The sequence below is a fragment of the Babylonia areolata genome, chromosome 4, assembly GCF_041734735.1.
Source record: "Babylonia areolata isolate BAREFJ2019XMU chromosome 4, ASM4173473v1, whole genome shotgun sequence".
NCBI classification, from domain to species: domain Eukaryota; kingdom Metazoa; phylum Mollusca; class Gastropoda; order Neogastropoda; family Buccinidae; genus Babylonia; species Babylonia areolata.
Window position 1 is genome coordinate 56,354,247 of NC_134879.1, and position 1,609 is coordinate 56,355,855.

The 1,609-nt window shown below is 49.6% G+C and overlaps 1 protein-coding gene across 1 annotated transcript; it reads right to left on the reverse strand.

Annotated features, from left to right (window-relative positions):
• Window positions 1-279: 279 nt before the first annotated feature.
• LOC143281499 (uncharacterized) lies at window positions 280-1,290 on the reverse strand. Its single transcript, XM_076586708.1, has one exon. It carries the CDS (start codon window positions 1,288-1,290, stop codon window positions 280-282), a length of 1,011 nt encoding a protein of 336 aa, XP_076442823.1.
• Between the last annotated feature and the right edge of the window lie 319 nt (window positions 1,291-1,609).

Genomic DNA, 1,609 nt, shown 5'->3' on the forward strand with positions numbered 1-1,609 from the left:
CAATTTGCTCTTTGAAAGAAAAATTCTCGCTATTCTTCTTAACAAGATAGAACCAGTCCTCGTTCAGTGGTAACCAGCGTTCAGTAGTGGTGCACAAGATGACTGATTGCGCGCCAATACCTGTCGACGTCTCGAACGCCGCGACGATACTCTTGTTTCAGCGCCAGGAGACGTTCTTCCAGGAGACGCCATCGTCTATGACGCCTAGTTGGGCGACCTCCCCTGTCCATGCTGAGGGTTCCACTTTCCGTTGTGGCCTGGAGGAGTGGTAACCAGCGTTCAGTAGTGGTGCACAAGATGACTGATTGCGCGCCAATACCTGTCGACGTCTCGAACGCCGCGACGATACTCTTGTTTCAGCGCCAGGAGACGTTCTTCCAGGAGACGCCATCGTCTATGACGCCTAGTTGGGCGACCTCCCCTGTCCATGCTGAGGATTCCACTTTCCGTTGTGGCCTGGAGGTCCTTAAGATGCCTCACGAAGATCCAGACATTCGGATGCCTGACGCCTACTCGGTTATTCCAGGACCGATGGAATGACTCCGCATTATTGGTGGTGCGACAGTCCATGTTTCGTTCATACACGTTCCAGGCAGGAGGTGGGAACTGACCATCAATGTACGTGTTGTGGACAGAATTGAAGAAGTCAAACAAAGCAGGGTATTGGAAGATCTTCCTTCGGGTGCCAGGTAAATTCCGCAATAGTCGAAAGTTGTTCCTTACCAGGGCCAGTGGTAGAAATCCAAGAGCCATGACTTTTCGGAGTATTTCTTGGAGATCGGCATCTCTTCTGTAGGCTCTTGCAAGTCCAAGTTCCTGGATGCGGCGCCATATAGACTGGTTGAAATGGAAGTAACAGAGTTCCACCCGGGTGTTGGGTAACTCTGTCTCCACTGCGGTAATGAGCGCTTGCTCGAAGTCCATAACAATGGATGCAGGCTCCCAAGCGTGCCCTGTCAAGCGCAGCGCTTTACGCTTGATTGTTTGCAGGATCTGCCGGTAGTCTCCGATCGTTTTGTTGGTCATCAGCACTGTCAGAAATGGTAAAACGCGTCCCTGGTAATCACCTTGAATCACCAGCATTTGGTTGTATGGTTTAGGGCATGTCTTGAACGTGGCATCCACGTACAGCAGATTGCACTCTGTCAAAGTTCTAATGTTTTGATTTGTGCCAAAGATAGCTGTGCCCCAGTCATTGTTTTGTTGGAGCATGAATCTATGTCCACGCCAGGTTTCTTGCCATGGCCCAAGGAATTGTACATCTTCAACTTCCGCAGGAACTTCTGGCATGTTCTCAGTCTTAGTTCTAGACATCTGAGATCTGATGGAATGGAAGTCCGGAACCAAAGGAGGCCTGTCTCCCCCTCCTTGTCCGAATGCTTGGTGAGCTGCGGCGACTTGCTCATCATACACCCTTTTGATAGGCTTTGTGGGGTTGTCTCTGATTTTCTCTTTTGCGTCATTCAGATACTTGTCCCTTTTGATCTGATCTATGTCAGATTGATGATTGTGTCCCATTTCATCTTCAATTATCCTTATTTGCGGATTTCCTTCCTCGGGGTCAAAACGATTAGTTGTGACATTGGACCTACACGTCGTTCGCCAACAG

Bases quoted from the DNA above. Each gene is read 5' to 3' on its own strand.
- LOC143281499 (XM_076586708.1), bottom strand. From the start codon at position 1,290: ATGCCAGAAGTTCCTGCGGAAGTTGAAGATGTACAATTCCTTGGGCCA.